The sequence below is a fragment of the Aythya marila genome (assembly GCF_965140915.1).
Source record: "Aythya marila genome assembly, chromosome: 17".
NCBI lineage: Eukaryota > Metazoa > Chordata > Aves > Anseriformes > Anatidae > Aythya > Aythya marila.
In genome coordinates this window covers 9037518-9055722 of record NC_139058.1, presented here as the reverse complement: position 1 = coordinate 9055722, position 18205 = coordinate 9037518, and the positions used below count along the sequence as shown (strand labels likewise).

At 39.3% G+C, this 18205-nt stretch overlaps 1 protein-coding gene across 3 annotated transcripts; it reads right to left on the bottom strand.

Annotated features, from left to right (window-relative positions):
- Positions 1-31: 31 nt before the first annotated feature.
- SMPD4 (sphingomyelin phosphodiesterase 4) lies at positions 32-16846 on the bottom strand. Of its 3 annotated transcripts, none has more exons than XM_082773905.1 (19): positions 16716-16846; positions 16443-16529; positions 15823-15965; positions 15602-15677; positions 14645-14753; positions 13984-14036; positions 13277-13428; positions 12045-12177; positions 11326-11397; positions 7813-7902; positions 5156-5301; positions 4653-4743; positions 4049-4149; positions 3592-3755; positions 2719-2924; positions 1955-2188; positions 1109-1240; positions 817-945; positions 32-536 (listed from the first exon to the last, which is right to left on the bottom strand). In XM_082773905.1, the coding sequence occupies exons 1-19, from the start codon at positions 16752-16754 to the stop codon at positions 210-212; spliced, it is 2484 nt and encodes an 827-aa protein (XP_082630031.1). In that variant the 5' UTR covers positions 16755-16846; the 3' UTR covers positions 32-209. The 3 variants fall into 3 exon arrangements, with proteins under 3 accessions (XP_082630031.1, XP_082630032.1, XP_082630033.1); XM_082773906.1 differs by having other exon boundaries at positions 14663-14753; XM_082773907.1 differs by lacking the exon at positions 7813-7902.
- Positions 16847-18205: the final 1359 nt, after the last annotated feature.

Sequence of the window (18205 nt, the reverse complement as noted above, 5' to 3'; positions counted from 1 at the left end):
AAAAAAACACTCACATTCACTCAATTGCATAGGAAAGCTTTTATAAAAATAAAATTTACATTGATTATTCCACACAACCACAATTGTTTAAAAACTCAACTGACTTTAGTATTTAAAAATACTTTTAAGAAGATCTGATAATTCACACATTTTAGTCACTGAATATCCCAGGATGATTTATTTTACAAGTATAAGCTGAGAGAAGGAAATTAGTGTTCGTGTGGTTTCCATCCTTCATAGAAGAAAGTCATTATTACAGCATAAAGAAAATAGCCCAACAGGATAATGAATGTGCAACCTACTGGCCCAATGTAAAACCAGGATGCAATGAAGTACATCATTAGCAAGGAAACAAGAGTCCTGTAGCTAGCCAGAAACCTCAGACTGATTCTTGGTCCCCAGTTCTGGTTTGTTCTGTCCTTCAGCACAGGACTATACCTGATTTTCTGTATGATGTGGGGATTGGTAAGATGATAGCGACAAAATCTGCCAACAAAATCTTCCCTGGAGCAAAGCATATCCATCTGATCAGCAAACTGAGGTAAGAAAAGTTCAAACGTTAGTTTTCTACTGCAACTAATAAAGTGAGTCTAACTTACTTTTACAATTTCCTTTTATAGGATGAGGATACGAGATAGGAGTATTATAGGAGATTTTTTTTAAAGTATTTCAAATACAGTAAAGCAGTTCTTTCTAAGTGTGGACTTCCATCCTATATCACACCAATAGGAAGAAAAAGATTGCTTTTTCTTTCTTAGTTGCAAAAAAGAACAGGACTTTGCAATGAAAAATATAAAAAGTTGGTACTGTACTTACCCTTTCATTAAGTGCTGAGGATAAACGAAATAAGAGGCGGACAAGAGTGGCATTTTCATAGCTCCTGATGGGCTGAAGCTCAGTATCTCCTTGATACTGTACCTCAAATCTACGTAAGCCATTTATCATCTAGGAACAGGAAAATAAACCCTGTATCTTGTAGCTCCCATTTGAAATGCCTTTATAGTGGAACCTCTCTTAGCCCCCAGAAAAAATGCATTTCTCTTGCTGTAGAAGGTAACTTTTCTCAAAAACAATGTAGGGTAGCAATACGGAAACTTTCTTCTCTTACCTGGTACCTGCCAAGAGGTGTAAGAATGAGGCCATCCTCACTTTCAATGCAGTCTGGAAGCTGCTTTTTTCCATTCTCATCTTGAGCTGTCCCACACTTCATCATCATCTGGGTCAGTTGTGCTTCATTCAGCTACTCAAGAATAACACACTTCTAAAGCATATGTTTGATCTACTTTCATCTATTTCGTTTACCTTCACAAACTCCTTAACAGTGGAAGCCTTTGACAGCCAGCAAAAGAAAGCCTTAACATCACTTCCCTTAGAAATGAAAAGGAGAAAATCTCAACGTGGGCATTTATCAAATCCCAGAGAGGTGTTTTGATATCTCCTTACTCCTGAAGAGCTGTAAAATAGCTGTCTTCTCAGATCTGTATGAGTGAGTGTGGTAAAAAATTAATCTGTTCTAAGTTTAGTTAAAGAAACGGGCAATGTCTAGTTCCTCCATTCATCTATAGCTACAACTGTATGTTGTATTTTTGTAGTTCTTTACATTTAGTAGCTAGAAGACTCTTTTTAGAGTTTGAGCCATGCAGTGGCTATACATAAACATGAGAGTAGGCATAATTTAAGACTCAACTTTGGTATCAACTACTGTAGAGTCCAACAGAGTGGTCATAAAGTGTGCTTGATAGAAGTTCAGAGCATCTAGTTCCATTTATATTGAAAAGGGTTTTGAAGTATTTGGGTGAAGTAAAGCCTAAACAATGTTTAAAACAAAGTCTTCTAGCTGGATCACTGGATGGCTTTGTGACCCCACAAAGCACAAGAACTAGAAGTACATTTGAGGAATCCTGATTCTTATTCATGCTGCCACATGGGAAGTTATTAGAAAGATGTTACATACCTTAAAGATTTGGCATAAATATTCCAATGCTTTCTCTAAATATTCATCTGTTTTTTTGATGCTGTCTTGCCCAATTTCATCAAGGTCATTGCCAGTGTAGGAACCATTCATCTCTGATGGTGTAAATTTAAACCATGAAAAGAAGGAGTGGCTAGCACTTGTCTCTGCAGAATGGTCAGATATGGATTTTGCTGTCTGCTGTGCCTGACAGATTAACTGAGCCAGTTTTAATACCTAAAACAAACAAAAAGTTATTAAATATGGGGTGTAAAAGGCAACTAAGCATCAGTAGAGGGATAAAACTGCCTTGACGCTTGGCAGAGAGAGCAAATCCAGACAACTTGCTCTTTTAGCTCACATGGAATTGTGCTACGATTGTCAGTTGCATTTCCAGTTGCTGTTGAAGTACTTAAGAAGAGCTCTGCTTGTTTTTTATCTGCTTTTTTTCTAATGCTAGTTTCATCTGAATGGCTGATGGATACTGATCAATACAATAAATCAGAAGTTCACAGTAAGCATATTTGAAAAAAAGTACTATCAATATACTACTCTAAGGTAGCAAGCACTTAAATTAACTTATTTGGTAAAGAGTGGGTAGCTTTTTACACCTGTGCTAGATTGAGACCTCTCAGATTCCAAAAGTCACCATCAGCGATCTTCTAACTATATGGTACTGCCGATTGGAGTTTTCTACCTTATCATGTGGATGCTCAGCATTAAGATAACACCTGTCAAAATAGAAAGACTTTAAGAAATTTGCTTACCAAATTCCTGACTTCCGTGCCAAACATCTGTTTATACTGGAAGTCCTGTCCTTCCAGGCTGTAAACATGACTCTTCACCTTAAATGAGGCATCTGTAATAGTCGGAGGCCATGATGAGAAGAAGCTTCCAGAGAGCGTGGGGGTCATAAAAAGTCGGTGTTGACGATGAGGCATAACAAGTTCTGGCTCCAGGAATAACTGTTCTCCTAGAGTTTGAAAAGAGTAGTGCAGATGGTTATGCAATATTCTAGCTTTTGCTTGGGGGAAAGTCTAGCTGAAAGGATCTGAAAAGCAAATTGCCAAGCAGACTTAGGTAGATAGGTAGTTTTTCCATTTTAATCCTCTCCACACAGAACAGAAAATACTTTTGCATTTAAATCAAAGTGCATTTAAATGCAGACCACATAGCATTTTAAGCCTGTAATTGGTTTCCAACAAGGGCATTGGGGAATCATGACACTTAACACTTTGATACTTGTCAAATCTTGAGTCTCCCAAACTTGCTAATTATCCTGAAGTACATCCATGACTAGCTCTTTTGTTAAATATAGACACATTTAGAAGTATAAGAAATTCTAATCCTGAGCTAAATAACCAAGTAAAACCATTGTAAGAAATGCCACTTTATTGTAAACACACAGTATTGTGTTCTCCATTCTTCAAAGAAAAATTGCTGAAAGAAATCTAAGTGATGGTGACCACAAGTGAACTGTAGACATATTAAAACAAAAAAAGTGAAAACATGTAAATATTTGAATAGCTAAATGGCATGTAAAATAGGAGAGTAAATCTATTCAATGCTTCTGAGATAAGATGTAGCTGTTGAGAAGAGCATGAAACAGGATAGCATGAGATATCAGAATATCCATTTACCTTTCAGAATCATTTCAGCTAGGTTGGGCTGAGCAAAGACCTTGGCTACTCGGAACACCATGAGCGCATTTTTTGGACTGACCAAGTCTGTTCGAAGAGCTCTGTTCAGAAATCCTACAAACAGCTTAGTGTACATAAGTAGGTTTTCCTGAATGAAGGCAGCCCTAAAAAAGTGAGTACAGGATTTGTGAGTACAGTTATATAAACAATCATGATTTTGTCTTCTGGGAAGCAATTAAGGGAATGTTTTTATACTTTCTCTGAAAAGATCCCCTATTTGCACTGAAACAAAAGAATACTCTCAAAACAAAAGCTTGTATCATGAGATGTCATCTCTTTTCCTGTACAGGAAGCTAATTCAGATTGGTGGATGCTTCCTGAAATCCTGCTATTAGACTCAGGATCTGCATAAACTTGAGGCTTGTTTCAGATTACCCACAGCTGCTTTCCTACTTACCATTTCTCAGACACACTTCGAGGTAAGAGCTCTGCAGTTTGAGGTGGTTTTTCAGGAGCATACCTCCAAGGCTGCAAGTAACTTAACCACATCTCAAGAACCTAAGCAAAAATCATAGAACAACAAGTGAGTAGTGATAGTTCTTTAAAAGGAAGATGGAAAGATTTTTTGGTTAGCTATTATAAGTACTGGTCTGATTTTCTTTTCCTGCTTGCAGAAAGTAGTATTTATACTATCTTTCTACGTTAAATTAATACTATATTACTTCTGTTTATGATGTTATTAGGTGAGACCCATAATTAGGTTAGAACCTCTAAGTATGTAACTGTTTTAAGAGTAAGACCTGTTTCTGTTCAATCAAGAACTGTTTTCAGTGTCAGAAAACTGAGCCAATGCCATGTAGTAATTCTCACCAAAATGTATTAGACATAAGATGACAAACTGGTATGCTTTTCCTAACATTAAATAGTAGTGTTATATAAACTATTTCACTGCTTTATGGAAAAAATAAATAAATTTGAAGACCAATAGAGAGCTGCTAAGCAGCAAAAACTAAGTACTAGTTTTGTTGACTACATGCTCAGGAAGATATGTAGATACATACTGCTCTGAAAGAGGCATCCAGGGGCCAGTGGCCAAAGCAATGTTGCAGAAAGATATAAAGTTTCTGCTGGACAAACCGAGGAATCACAACCCTGCAAGAAGATTCAAATATTGTCAAATCAGCAGCAAATCTCTAAAACAACTACCCATCCCCTTTCCACAAATGCAAATACAGAAAGGACTGACCCAATTTTGTTCTTTCTTAACTGAAGCTATTTCTGGCCACTGAATTTCAGTTCAACTGCATCTGTAAAATTCTCCATTAACCTTAACCAGAATCCTCTGGTAGCATTTTCTTTTCTTTGACTCATACCCTATCAGTTTAACAGCAAGACCCCTGTATTTTGAGGCTGACGTCCCATCTAATGGACGTAAGAAACATTGTTTGTTAGCTGTCACATACGCTGAATAATGTACTTCTGTACTTCAACACCTCAAGGAAAGCAGTTTGTCAGGGAGAAGATCTGTATGTTCCATAGACAGGCTGCTCATGTACTTACGTACCTTTTAAACTCCTCCAGTGGGCTGGCTGTGTGGGAGTGAGCTGAAGGGGAGAGAGGCTCTGGTTTCAGGCTGTTGCTGAAAGCATGCAAATGCTTTACGAGAAGTCTTACCACTAGCACATGCTCTTCAGTGGGTTTAAATGACTCCTAGATTTGAAGCAAAAGACAGGAAGATAGCATTATATGTTAACTCTCCAGGAGATAATTCAGGAAAATTAAATTTTCAGATCAAAAATTCAAACACAAGAAATACTCTCTCGTGCAGGCTCTTCAGTGTAGTTTGGTGCCAGGTGACTTTAGACAGACTTGCTCCCTAGGACAAACTGCATCAATCTTTTGCTTGGTTCACTAAGAAACACTAAGAAACATTGGTTCACTAAGAAACAATCAAGTATTTATGATGTGATTGTAAGAAGCATCTACAGTGTCTCTGGGCATTGAATTTCAAGCCAGCATTCTCTGTGTGAGCATAACAAAACAGAATGCATAGATTTCCACTTACCCCATCTGAAAAAAGGATTCAGCTGTTCATTATGGTTATAAGTTCACTGCTGCAAACAGCACAACAAATCCTTTGTTATGCTCTTGGCTGACTTTCCTAAGAATTCTCCTTCCTATGCTATTACTCATCTGTCTTATACAAAAGGATAATCATAGGAAGAGTTACAGTAAGAATATGAACTGCTTCAAGTCCTGCATGATTCTGCTACTTCTAACATTGTTATAGGTAGAAGTAGCCCAGGCGGAAATAGCACAAAGAGTGATGGTGAGCCACAGTGATGTTGCTAACATGACTGAGTGTATGATATAGCAGCAAGATGAATGAGGTTAAAAAAAAAAAAAAAAAAGGAACTAGTTCTTCTGGGTGAGTGCACAACACTAGAGCTCGTCTGCTGCACAGCCTAGGGACAAAGCACTAACTCCTTTGCTACTGTAATCTGCTTTAGGAGCAGTGAACTAACCTCAATCCGCTACTGAAGGTGGTTTATAAGATAGATACCATTTGTATTCTAAATCTCACAGCTCTCATTTATACAAAGTCAAGAGGAATGTAGAAGAAACTAAAGTTACAGCTGCAAGTATAATGGACGATGCTGGAAGAGTGTATTAGACAGTAGCTGCGAGGTATTTCCAGGATTCCACAATGAAGCTATGCTGAGGTAAGATTTTAAATACGACTGTAGGGGACTGGCAGGCATATTATACAAAAAGCCTCTGCTTCCTGAATTCAGCAGTAATTTCACTGCTATGGTTCTATATACACACATATATAAACTATATTGTATATGGGTCCATGTCCTTTTTGTCTGCAATGCCTGAGGCAAAGCAGATGTCTTTCTACATTCCTCATCAGGTCAAACTTTTTTCTGAAGGTTTTACTACACCGTAAAGTTCACTCCAGGAAAAGATTCAAGGCATGATGACAGACCTCTTAATATGGTAGATCTGAGTTTTCTCTAGGGGAGCAGATAACATGTTACCAGTTCTAATGCAGGTCTTCTACTTACCAGCTCCTGGTAAGTAAGCATGTTTTCTAGTCCTACCAAGCTTAGATAAAGATTCCTAAAAGTAATTAGATTTAGTACCCTGCTATAGGCCTTGAATGGGTGTCACTTCCTAAAAATTCTAGACTCCCCTTGAAGGTGCCTTTGGAACTTGCAAAGCCACCATTTCAATACAAGGTTTCAGATCACATTAGTAGTTTCTCCACATACAAGTTCTTACTTCCTCCTAGCCAGAATCACCATGACGAATGTTACTGTTTTAAAAGTATTGTTCCTCATAAATGTTTTGGTTGTCAAACCTTAGCTTACAGGATATGTTTTTTTTCTTCAACACGTTAATTAGATAAATATAGTTTGTTTGTTTTTTTTTTTTAAAAAAGAGAGTTAAAGCCAACTATTAGTTCCTGTTTTCCTTTTTAAGTAGTACCTTGAGATTTCATAGTACTTAATACAAAAATAAAGGATTTAACAGCAGGAAAATTCAATATAGTGCTAAAGAGCTTTATAGTATAGTAAGAGCTTTATACTGTATATGATTAGCCCTCCCCTTTCCCAAAATGAAAACCCAATGAATAAAGAGCTGGAGTAAGGAAAGAGGAATCAACAATCCGTTCCAACAGGAATGTTTTTACATGCACATTTCCTGAACAATCTGCAAATGTACCACGTGTGTCATTTTGCAAACACTACTACAAATTTGGCACTATCCAACGGTATTTCACTGGCCAAAAAGAAACTAGACATTACCTACTTTCATTTTACTTTACAGCCATGCAAATTCTGAACTTCCACACAAAATTTGCTTAAATAATTGGCTTGTGAGGCCAGTTCAGGCACCAAAAGATGTTAGCATAGCTGATAAAAAAAAAAAAAAAACTCCTTCTACGATGCATTATAAGAATGCATCTCTAAAAACTGAGTTTCCAGTTAGTCCTAATATGCTAGACTTTAACTGTTTTCTCCATGAGCTTTGCTAGTAGCCCTCGCTATCTGCTTTCACTAAAAATTTAGTAAATCTCAATGTGGTGTACTCAAGTTGTAAAACCACATTTTATCTGTACAGCAGCTTTTTCTGCTAGCGCCAATACACTTTGCAGATTATAAGATGGAACAAGATTTTAAAAAAGGAAACAAAATGAAAAGATGATAATACTTGGTATGCGTGGAGGGCCTGGTAGCTGGATTGGGCAGGACTACCGTGGTGTTTACTGGAGATACTGAGTCGGTAGTGGAGAACCTCCAGCTGAGACAACAGAAACAAAAAAGGAAGGGGGGAGGGAAAAAAGGAGAGAAGAGAGCAAGAGAAAAAAAAAGTGAGAATGAGCCCAAGGAAGAAGGGTGGGGGGAAAAAAATGAACATCACAAATACTGTCAGGGACAACATATCACAGTAACAACTGCAGCCACAGTATCCTCTTCTTTTTGGTGTTCATTAGCATGATTTCACAATGTTTCATACCCTTTATCAACCTGCAAATACAAGTGGGATCAGGGGTCAAAGAATGTGCAGCTGTGGCCTGTTTTTTGCACAGAGAGCCTCAGAGCAAATAGTGGTAGGGGATATGGAGCTTTTGCCAAATATACTACAGACAGACCTGCATCAGGTCTGCAGGAACGACTGATCCAAACTGAGTTTGAAAGCTTTGTCGTCAGTGGAGAAGCAGGGTTTGTATACTGGGAAGAAATTGAAATTAATATTTTGTTCTTCCCAAAGATGAAGAGGAGGAAAAGGTTGGCTTTTTAAAATCACTGTGAGCCTGTCCAGTAAGTTTCCAGTTCAGAGAAATCGTCAGTCCTCTGCTTCTACTTATAGGCTATCTGTGAGGGCTGCAGGTCTTGCGAATTTCCTTAGGAGGAGAAATTGCTTTTACTGTTAGGGAAACATGAGTGTCTAAAAAGATAAGTGGCAAACCCAACATACAGCACATTGAAAGCTAGATGCCTTTGCATCAGCATAAACGCTGAAATCCCTGCAAGCCTCTGCCAGACCCCTTCTTGGTAATGTACAGAGTATTTTTTGGACAATGTGATGGTGAACAGGATACTGTAGCGACAGTGACACACATGTATGAAATTATGAAAAAACATAAAACAAAATGTACACTACACAGATCCCAATGACTACTGTTAGGCAGCTAAACTAACTCTCCAGATCACACCTCTGCTATCATTGATCAGCCCCTACTCAATTTCCTCTAGTGCCAGTTGGTATCTTTTGGTTTTATACTTTTCTAGGAGTGGTAGAATTGTTACTGTAAGCTCTTTGACAGCTCAAACACATCATCCACTGCATAATCAACAGCAAGAACCTGTTGTCTAATGGGTGTTCCACATGCAGTGCTGGGGTTTCTGGCACATGGCATTGGAAGGTCAGGAAGCATTACGTAAAGTGTCAATCTCTTAAGAGTTCAGTGTGATTACAGCAGAATGAAATAGGAAAAAAGATGCTGCACGCTTGGGCTCTGGAACATCTGAGGAGAAAGTGAATGGAGAATGTAAAAAAACAGGGAAACAGCTCAATTAATGGAGAAAGCAGTGAAACTCAGCATAACAAATAGTGACAGCCTATGTTCCCACCAGACACAGAAAAAATTCAAAGCAGGAAAAGTAGAAAAGAAAGCATATCTTCTCAAAAGGAATCTTTACTATTCGTTCCCTCCCTTCTAAAGAGATGTCTGTGATGAGATGACAAGTTTTAAGAGGAACCTATCATTCCTTGAAGCACTTCACAGGAAGAAGTTGGATATCTGGGATTTGAGTTGGCCCATCAATACAAGTCTGGCTGCTGGACAAAGAAAGAACAAGTTCTGTGGAACCCCATACCACCCTCCAATACAGGTGTGTAACCATTTCAAGTCACTAATAGTGAAACAGGTCCCAGATTCAGGGATCAGTGGTCACTAATTGCCCCTCCCAACCACACAAGGCTAAGTGGCATCAAGTGAGTCTGCATAGTTATTGATCATTTTAAGAACAAGGTTTAGGGTGTTCTTGGATTTCCAGTTGAACCCTTTAACCCTTATGTTAAAACAAAATTTGTATTTCTGTGTATTTTCCTTCCTCGTCTGAGGAACTATGAAACAAGCTATTATCCTGAAACTAATGTACAAAGCTTTTAAGTAACACTGACTTATGAACAGTCCTGTCCCCTGCTCAACTGGAACCTTTCCTCAGTCCTGCAAGAGGGGTCCTTTGTCCATTTTTCGATGTCATGGGGAATTAGTCCCTTACTCAGATGTTTGTAGCCTTAAAGAGTGAAGGCCCTGCTTTTTTGTTTATTTTTTTTAATTCAAGTCCACAATTGCTTCCTGTAAGGGATGAAAGTAAAATATCATGTAGTTGTGGCCTCCAGTTGTGGTTTAACACACCTTGCAGAGGAGCACAAAGTGATGACTTTTAGAAAACTTTAAGCTCCTCCAAATCCCTACTTCACCATCAAAGTTGCTGTCTAAATTGTTGTTTCTTAATAAAGAGAACATCTGAAATACAGAGGGTGAACAGAGGAGAGAAGTTTAAAGCAATCATCATTTCTGGTTTAAGCACAGCGCTTGATGCACAGAGACTAGACAGACAGACAGACGACAGGTACTTCAAGCAAAGCCTTCCCATCACCAGTGCATAGCCATGCTGCTGGGGGTCTCAAGTGGAGACTTTGCAACATTAGTAAGAGTTTGCAGTTTAACCTTAACTTTAAAAATAAAAGACAGAACCCATTGCACTTCAGCTCTTCCCCAGCAAAACATGCGTTTGCTATTTTTAATGCCTGGTGAAGTGGAAGATTAGAATTTCGCAGTTGATCAACCTGCATGTTTCACACGGGAGTAAATCCTGTGTAGCTTTTACATTTTTTCTTCTCCTTCTATAAAGTCCCACTACATCTCAAGAGGGAATTCTGAGGATCAAAAATTTCTCCTCCAAATTCCCATTGCATTTATAGTGCCTAGTGTTAGCCTCGAGAGCACTTAGTTTTCAAATGCAATAGCTTTACTGGACGGCCACGACAAACTGCTTAAAACAGTGCAATGTAAGAGAACTTGCAAGATGTTTTGAACTCTGTAGCTACAGAGCTGCTTCTGACACCATTTTATGGTGAAAATCCTGTTTTGGAATACAAAATAACAAAAATGGTTTATTCACTTATTATTAAACAGTCATTCAGTTTTATTTCCCTTTCGCATTTGGCTTTATGCTATAAAACGGTTACAGATTTTAGAAATAACTCATGGGTATTTCAGGAACACTGAATTGCTATTACTGCTGGACATTAATTTTAGATTATTTTAGTAGCATTGTTGCCCCAGCAGGATTTAATATGGTATTATAATACGATATTTCCACTCACTTAGTGCTTTGATTGTTGTGACCATCCCACAAACTCATCTTTAAAAAACAAAACAAAACAAAACAAAAAAACAACGAAACAAGTTCTGCAATGAAGGGAAGTCTGGATGACACACTTACTCACAACATTTTCTGTAACTGGAGACTAGCATTTTTGACACACTGACACAGATACTTTGACAAGTTCTTTCTTTCCTTTGAACAATATACCAAAAAAACCAACAACAACAACAAAAAAAACACCTCTACTTAGAATAGAAGGTTTTACCCTAAGATAAGAAGTCAACCACCAGGTGATGTTCATGAATGAAGTACAAGCTGTTACCTTGACATGAGGGGACTGCATTTTCTGATACATTTCCAGTGAATAATGATGAAGCCACATTTCAACAAATATCTGTAAAAGAAATATTTTCTGAGCTAAGGGAAAAGAGAAATAATCTAAGTCATGTCAGTTACAAACTACATACAGAAAACCACAGTATCTAATTTGAAAACTAAGCTGTAATTGTAAATAGACAGGCACCTATTCAGAGATGTTTTGGGTTATCATATAAAATCATGGCAAATGACTGAGTTAGCACAGTTTAGAGGTGCTAACACATCGGTAATTCAGTTCAGCTAAACAGTAGCAAGTTGTTTGAGAAAAACTGTTAAGTCCAGATTCTCCTTTCAACCCCTGATGGTGAACGGAAGCAACTTTTCTGCTTTTGCCCTTTGCTTAGAGCATAGAATTGATGTAAGTTTTTTTTTTTTTTTTTTTTTTTTTTTTTTTTTTAAGTTTGCATTTTTTTTTCCAGAGAATTTTCTACATAGAGACTGGTTGTTAGGTATTCAATCTAACAAAAAGATATGAAGTGCCTTTCTATATTACAACTTAACAGTTTAACAGTACTACTTTGTTTCACTAACAGAAAAGAACAGCTGCACTGCCCAGTGCTCCATACAAGCTAGAGCAAAACAGACTAACTCTATATGTTTTAAAAAGAAGACATCCCTCAGCAACAAGAAATGTTTTTACCTCCTGCCCTAAATCCAACTTACTTGAAGCAGTGTTTCTGATCTCCAGATCTCCTGGGAAGCAGGGTCAGCATTGACAGAAGGCTGATGGGCAATGTGCCGTTTCAGCAAGCTGGTGTGGTGCATGCCATAGGAAGTGAAAGGCACTGCTGGAGACCTTTAATGACAAATTAATAAAAGTACTGAAGTCATTAAGCCTCAGGACAGGGAGATGTATCATTGCTTTTGATCACTGGTTTGTAAAGTGGGAAAGAGTTGTTAAGAAGTAAAACTTGATAATACAGCATGTAATGATTAGTCATTTTAATTTAAAAAACAAAGCACATCATTATTCATACTGCATTGAACCAGCTTGACCCAGACCTTATGTCATGTTCAGTAACATTATTTATTTATTTATTTATTTTACTTTCTCCAGTTGTATATTTTTTCCCTTTTCCTTTCGTATTCATGAAATGTATTCAAAATGCAATTATAAAAGATATTACTACTCTTTTTTTTTGTTAGTATAAGCTTGCTAACACTGATAATACTCCAAACGTAGTGATTTCATTATATGATTTTATAATTAATATGTCCCAGCTTTTTATATTGGGAAGTTATAGATACAACTGGAATCAATCAAAAGATGATTCTTTGTTGCTTGTACATACCTTTTCTGTTCCAATGACAGATACATTTCAGACTTTCAAATGAAACCTCTATGTTAAAATAGAGTGAATATAACACAGAATCATAGAACAGCTTGGGCTAGAAGGGACCTTAAAGACCATCTAGTTCCTACCCCCTTGCCACAGACAGGGATGCCACCCATGAGTTCAGGCTGCCTGGGGTCTCACCCAACCTTGGTCTTGAACACCTCCAGGGATGGGGTATCCACAACCTCTCTAGGTAACCTGATCCTGTGCCTCACTGCCCTCTGAGTGAAGAATTTCCTCCTAACCTCTAATCTAAATCTCCCCTCTTTCAGTTTAAAACCATTCTCCCTTGTCCTATCATTATCTGCCCGAGCAAAAGTTGCTCTCCATCTTTTTTTTTTATTTATTATTATAAGCCCCCTTTAAGTATTGAAAAGCTGCAAGGAGATCTCCCTGGAACAAATATAGAATTTATATAAATATATATTTTTATTTCTGTAATAAATACATAGTGATGATAGAGTAGAGGTGTTCTCTTCCTGTTAGAAATTTAGTTCCAACAAGCCACATTTTATAAGGAGTGCTCCCCAAATCTGCCTCTGGCACTGTAGTCATTACCTGGGAGTCGGGGAAGGGATGGCTCCACCAGGATTTGAAGAAGGTGGAGGAAGGACACTTCCTTCTGTGGGTAGGAAACACTTCAGGTACGTGTCCACCAAGATGAAGTAAGCACTGTTGGAAGGGCTGATGTGATGGGCGATGGGTGAGTTCTGAAACAGAGACACAGGTTATGCTTGGAGTTATAAACTGTTCCTAGTGGTGACTTAAAGTGAGCATCTGCTACACAGCCTTATCCATTCAGCATAAATAGTCAAAAGCCCAACAAAGACACTTTGGAGCAAAGTTAAAGCAACTAGTTGTATAGGAACCACTGCTGTGAATGTAATGAAGTATGAGAAGAGTGCATTGCAAGTGACTCAGCTAACAACAGGAAAAGGAACCAAATAACCAAACACCACAGCGCACTGCTGTGATTTTGACTGTATAAATGGTGTTAGTGGAGGAAGGGGTAGGAAACCCACTGGGAGGCCACTGCACGCCGTTTGTACATTGCTGGACAGACTGCATGCTGGTGCATACAAGTATTTTGTCTATCACCCAATCTTACATCATCTCCTTAGAGAACTGAACCAAAGCAGTAACAGCAATAGTTCTGTCCGTACTTTTAGGATTTAATTTAGCTAGATAGCACCTCAGAAGGCTCTTAAAGCATTGTGAAGACAGGCTTAGGCTATTTAAGGGAAAAAATTGTGACGTGTACTTACCTTCTGTGTAATTAAACTAATTGCAAAGTAAAACATGTAATATTCAAATGGATCTGGAAGAATAGAGTCAAGGATTAGATTAAAAAAACAGGTACAGCTGTTAGATAGCTAGAGATGCTGACTGGATGTTAAGTTTGTTTTGTCAGGGGTAAATTAATTTGTTAGGGACTTAACAGCAAATTCAGCTTTGACTTCTTGTTTTCCAACTGACTTCAACATACTAGTAAGTTAAGTTTTCTCTATGTGGCAAGATGTGTTTGCATTACACTTCTTAGCACATTAGACTAACTGAAACCAGTGCAGTGGCAGCTAGATGGCTTCTAACAAGCACACAAGCTGCAAATTTAATGTGTCTTTTGGCTTTTTCTATGCTATTACATAAAGTAAGAGTAGTTACAAAAATGAAAATAGTGAAATACCGGCCCTAGTAAAGTCACTGGACTTTTGTTTTTGACTTGAATAAGGCCAGAATTTCCCTAAAGGTTTATACAAAGAGGACAAATTTATTTTTCATTGGCTTCTAAACATGTCTGACTTGTCCAGACTTTTCAGCATGACAGTGATTTACCATAAACATATAATAAATACATAACAATTACTTTGTAACATCCCAATTTTAGACAATTAAAAGGAATTAAATATCCAACTGCTGAAAGGATACTAAGAGCCAAATTCAAACCTAAGCCACCAGATGAAGGAAACTGGACTTTATTGTGGTATAGAGAGCATTCTGGTAGGACTTGCTCTTGTATTGAAGCCTTCACAGGACCCTAAAAGACAGAGTAATGAGATATCAGTCAGGCTACTCAGCATATTCACAGTGTATGTTTTCAGATTGTGAAGCTCTGCTGCATTCCAGGAGCATGTCAATATTCATCTCAGTGGGATTTTACTGCATTGCAGTATTTCCTTGTGCAAATCCATGCTCTTTAGATAACTACCAATTTTTTCACAGAAAACGAGTATTTCAATGCAAGGAAAAAAAAAAGCCTTCATAAAGACACTTCTAGTTGTAGTGAGAACAGCAGGAGACTGATGTCTTTATGACAGCTTTGTTAGGGCAGCTGAGCTGTGGACTAGCAATTGCTGAATACTTAACTGATGTTTCTTTTTTTAAAGGCTATAGAAATATCTAGATCAATTTCTAAATAGCACGTAAGTGGTCAAAATATTAGAAATACAGTGAAAGAACTCTGCAGATAAACACTTTTGTATAGTTGTTATGTGTTATACTTCATATCCAGGACAGTAGTAGGCCTTCAAACACATGGGCTAAAGTGCTGCCAGAGAACTCACTGTTCCCTGATGAGCTTGGAAAACTATTTTCAATTCCACAACTACTGGTACACCACTTTCTCTGGGGACAGGATTAGAATCACAGTGCACCTTTCCTGGCTGAACAGCACAAATATCTAGCTGCAGACAGCCATCATCTCCTACAGTTTATGGTCAGGAATTCTCCTTTCCAGGCTACCATTTAAGGATGCTCTAAGACTGGAGCACTAAGGCTATCAACACGACTTATTATCAAATGCTACATAGAAAGCGTGTACAATGTTCCATCCAATAGCTGCAAAACCAACTACATTCTCTTCTTACAAATTTTTCAGTTACTTACTGGAAGATATGAGACTGGGAAATCATATCTGTACTCTTCTGCTTGGAGTTTGTATACCAGCTTCATCATTGGACCACTGCAAACAAGCATTGGAAAGAAAATCCATAGTAAGTACCCTCTTCTGTCTCACTATTGTAATTATGTTTGCAGTAACGGAGAAAAGTTAAGTGCTGGTTATTCATTCACCAGACCTTTTTCTGTACTGAAATGCATGAGTTTACCTGGGGTCCAGGAAATCCAAAGCCACAGAATATTCAGTAGGATTTGTTCTTCCTTGCAAACAGCGAAGATTCCAGCCTACGATAATGCCGTCCAGGCTACCAAAAATGCTCTCCACCAACCATGGGAAGATGCTGTGTAGTTCCTTTAGGGAAAACAGACACCAATAATGTATGTGCTTCCTTACTTGAACAATCTCTCTTGTAGGCTCCAGAGTGCACACAGATAGTCTGCCAGCTGTTAACAGGACCCTAGTTAACAGAATTAGTTATTACTGTTTCTAGATTATCACTATCTGGGCAGAGCTTCCATTCAAAGTAATTTATTATGTTACAGCAGTTACAGGAATTCTGTCCTGACTTCTCATCTAACTCAGGATGCCACAATACTGATCAGTATCACATGCAATTGTTTGTTAGAGCGTGAACATTAGTTCCCCCCATAAAGAAGGCTGAAAGCTATACAAGTGCAGTCGGCTGAAACAACTATTTAGCGACTGGATAAGCTGTTTTTTGTTTTTAATTCTCGGAAATACCGGATTCCCACTGCTTCACCAGAGGTTCTCAAAGCTCTGGGTAATGGGAGCAGGAGCAATGCCGGGGGCACACCGCCGGCCGCTCACCTTGGCGGGGAACTCCTCGATCACCGTCTCTAGGTCGTGGCACCTCTGCGCGAAGGGCTTGTTCACGCAGTCCGCCTTCAGCGTGGCCTGTCGGAAAGCACACGGGGAATCAGGGCACGGCGCCGCAGGACACAACGCTTACAAAAACGAGCCCGCGCCACCGCGCCCGGCATCCCTGAGGTAACACCGCCCATAAACTTGCAATCGGCGGTGCCCACCCCGCAGCTACTTCACGGGGCTGCTCCCTCAACCGCCACCGCGGCCCCGACCCACCAGCAGGAAGCTGGGCTGCTGCAGGTGCGGGCCGGCCATGGTGCGCTGTGGTGCCGTGCCGTGCCGTGCCGTGCCGTGCCTCCCTCCCGCTCCCTGCCGCTTCTCCTCAGCGTCACCGCTCCCGGGCGGCGCAGGGCGCTGACGCCATCTTTGTCCCGCCTCCCCTACCGGGGCAGGGGCTGCAGGTTGCCATGGCGACGGGCCGGCGGCTTCCATGCCTAAGATGGCGGCCGCGCTGAGGGGAGGGGGCGCCATTGTGCTCCTTGCGTGCCTTGCACTGGTGTGAGGGTCAAAAGGTGCTAAAATGTAACCGTGGCCCCAGGCTAATGGCAGTCAGACGTTAATTACGTGGGGTTTGGGGCATGATGGACTCCAAGCGGAGTCCAGCGTTTGCTCAGATGGCGGTGTTTGTAGGGAATCTTGTGAGCGAGGTGTGTGCGGCCTGGACAGAGCAGAGAGACCTCGCTGATCAGACGTGTGTGTCCCCAGTGTTCAAAGGGATAGCTTTCTTCCAAACTGGGGGCAACTTAAAAACAGAGCGTATTAGAGAAAAATATCAGAATGCTGTGACAGAAAACTTGGAGTTCTTAAATAAAAAGGACTGTATTAAGTGGCCAGAAAGCTACATCAGAAAAGGAGGCAGCTATGATGCGAGACACCAACGGAGATGAGAGCAGTATCCATCAGTTGAGCTATGGGAAGCAATAATTGCATATTTCAGGTTAAGAGAGTTGCTGAGGGAAGCTGGAGTCACCTGGAAAGGATAGATGGTGAGACATATGGAAAATCATTTTTCAGAGTATACTGAGGGCAAAAGAAATCCTTCTGCTGGTAATATCCCACTGATAGGTAGACAAGGTGAAGCTAAAATTGGTAACAATGCAGAAGAGTGTTTGGTACCTGTTTATAATTCATGTTTAAAAGGAACCAAGATGGTATCTTTAATTGCAAAGCACCAGTAATTTGTGTGCAGGAAAACTGGATGGATAGAGAAATACTCTACTGCTCATTTTCCAAAAGAAATGGGAATTTCAGGGAAATTCCAGAAAACCAGAGGAATACTCATGTTTTTCCAGTCTTTAGAGAGGAAATTCCAACCAAATGTCTAGAAAATAATAATGAATTGTCTGAAATACCAAAGTCAGCTACTCACCAAAGTCAACTGTGCCAGGGGAGTTTTAGGTTAGATGTTAGGAAGAACTTCTTTACCGAAAGGGTTGTTAGGCATTGGAACAGGCTGCCCAGGGAAGTGGTGGAGTCACCATCCCTGGAAGTCTTTAAAAGACGTTTAGACGTAGAGCTTAGGGATATGGTTTAGTGGGGATTGTTAGCGTTAGGTAGAGGTTGGACTCGATGATCTTGAGGTCTCTTCCAACCTAGAAATTCTGTGATTCTGTGATTATTAACATCAGTAAGCATGATTACAGAAAATAATCCTGCTCAGAGAAGTTTGGTTTTGTTTGTGATAAGATTTACAATTTTTGTCAAAA